We start from the raw sequence: 984 nt of genomic DNA on the forward strand, positions 1-984 counted from the left end.
AGGACAGACTGGGTGGAAACTCCGTGTGTTGTTAGCTCAGCCCAGTCCTGCCACACCTTCACGGAGCAGACTCCGACTCCTAAATCCTGTGTTCTCTCTCTGGCACCAGGGATCGCCGGGCCCCACTGGTGAACCAGGTCCGTCTGGACCTCCAGGAAAAAGGGTAAATCAGTGTGCAAGCGTGTCCTCGCCTGCCTCCTTCCTGCATGAAACATGCCCCTCCCCTCCCCACCCTTTCTTGGACCCCGACACTCAAGGCAGCAGACGAGGAAAATGCCTCTCCTTGAAGTGTGTTCTGCACTCGGCTTCCCACCACGTCATCAAATCTCAGACCTGCTAGGTCGATGCGCCCGCTCTTTTTAGAAGAAGCCAAGTGCTGACCCCATTTTAAGGGCCATCATCGGGGGGAAACACCCACAGAGCTGAAAACCTCCCTTTTCCCTGGGCCAAGCCTTCTGAAAAGCCAGAACAAGCTAAAAGGGTTTCTTTGCACATTGAATAATTAGCCTTTTGCTGGCGTTGCAATAAATCAGGCTGCTGGGTGTGCAACCAGGAAAAGGCGGCCCCTCAACCCTCGGGCAGCCAGCGCGCCTCCCCACCGTGACCCAGAGGCCTTTTCCAGCCTGGAGGCATTCTGGCTCCTTCTAAGGGGCTGTGTCGGCCTGGCCAGCAGCCCGGGAGCGACCTGCACGACCCCCATTCCCAGGCCTGTCTCCCTCCAGACAGTGAGCTCACCACTCGGTTCCTGCGAGCCAACTTGTCATGTGTTGTTCTCTCTTGTTCCAGGGTCCCCCCGGGCCCGCAGGCCCTGAAGGCAGACAAGGAGAGAAAGGAGCCAAGGTAACGTGCTTTGGGCCTGGCCATGACTGTGTAGAGCTTCCAAAGAGAACTGCTCGCCCAATGGCCGGCTTGGGTGAACATAGGACAGTCACAGAGGCTGGGAGGAGCTGCCGGGGAGGCCTGGCCGTCACTGCAAACCTGGGA

The 984-nt window shown here is 58.3% G+C and overlaps 1 protein-coding gene across 1 annotated transcript in view; it reads left to right on the forward strand.

Annotated features, from left to right (window-relative positions):
• The window catches only part of COL5A1 (collagen type V alpha 1 chain), a 157107-nt gene that overhangs the window by 130662 nt on the left and 25461 nt on the right, over positions 1-984 (forward strand). The window contains exons 48-49 of the mRNA XM_019641843.1: positions 41-163; positions 787-840. Of these exons, the coding sequence (XP_019497388.1) occupies positions 41-163; positions 787-840 (177 nt within the window). The remainder of the gene's footprint in view (positions 1-40; positions 164-786; positions 841-984) is intronic.

The sequence above is a fragment of the Hipposideros armiger genome, unplaced genomic scaffold (genome assembly GCF_001890085.2).
Source record: "Hipposideros armiger isolate ML-2016 unplaced genomic scaffold, ASM189008v1 scaffold_3, whole genome shotgun sequence".
In the NCBI taxonomy this organism is placed as follows: domain Eukaryota; kingdom Metazoa; phylum Chordata; class Mammalia; order Chiroptera; family Hipposideridae; genus Hipposideros; species Hipposideros armiger.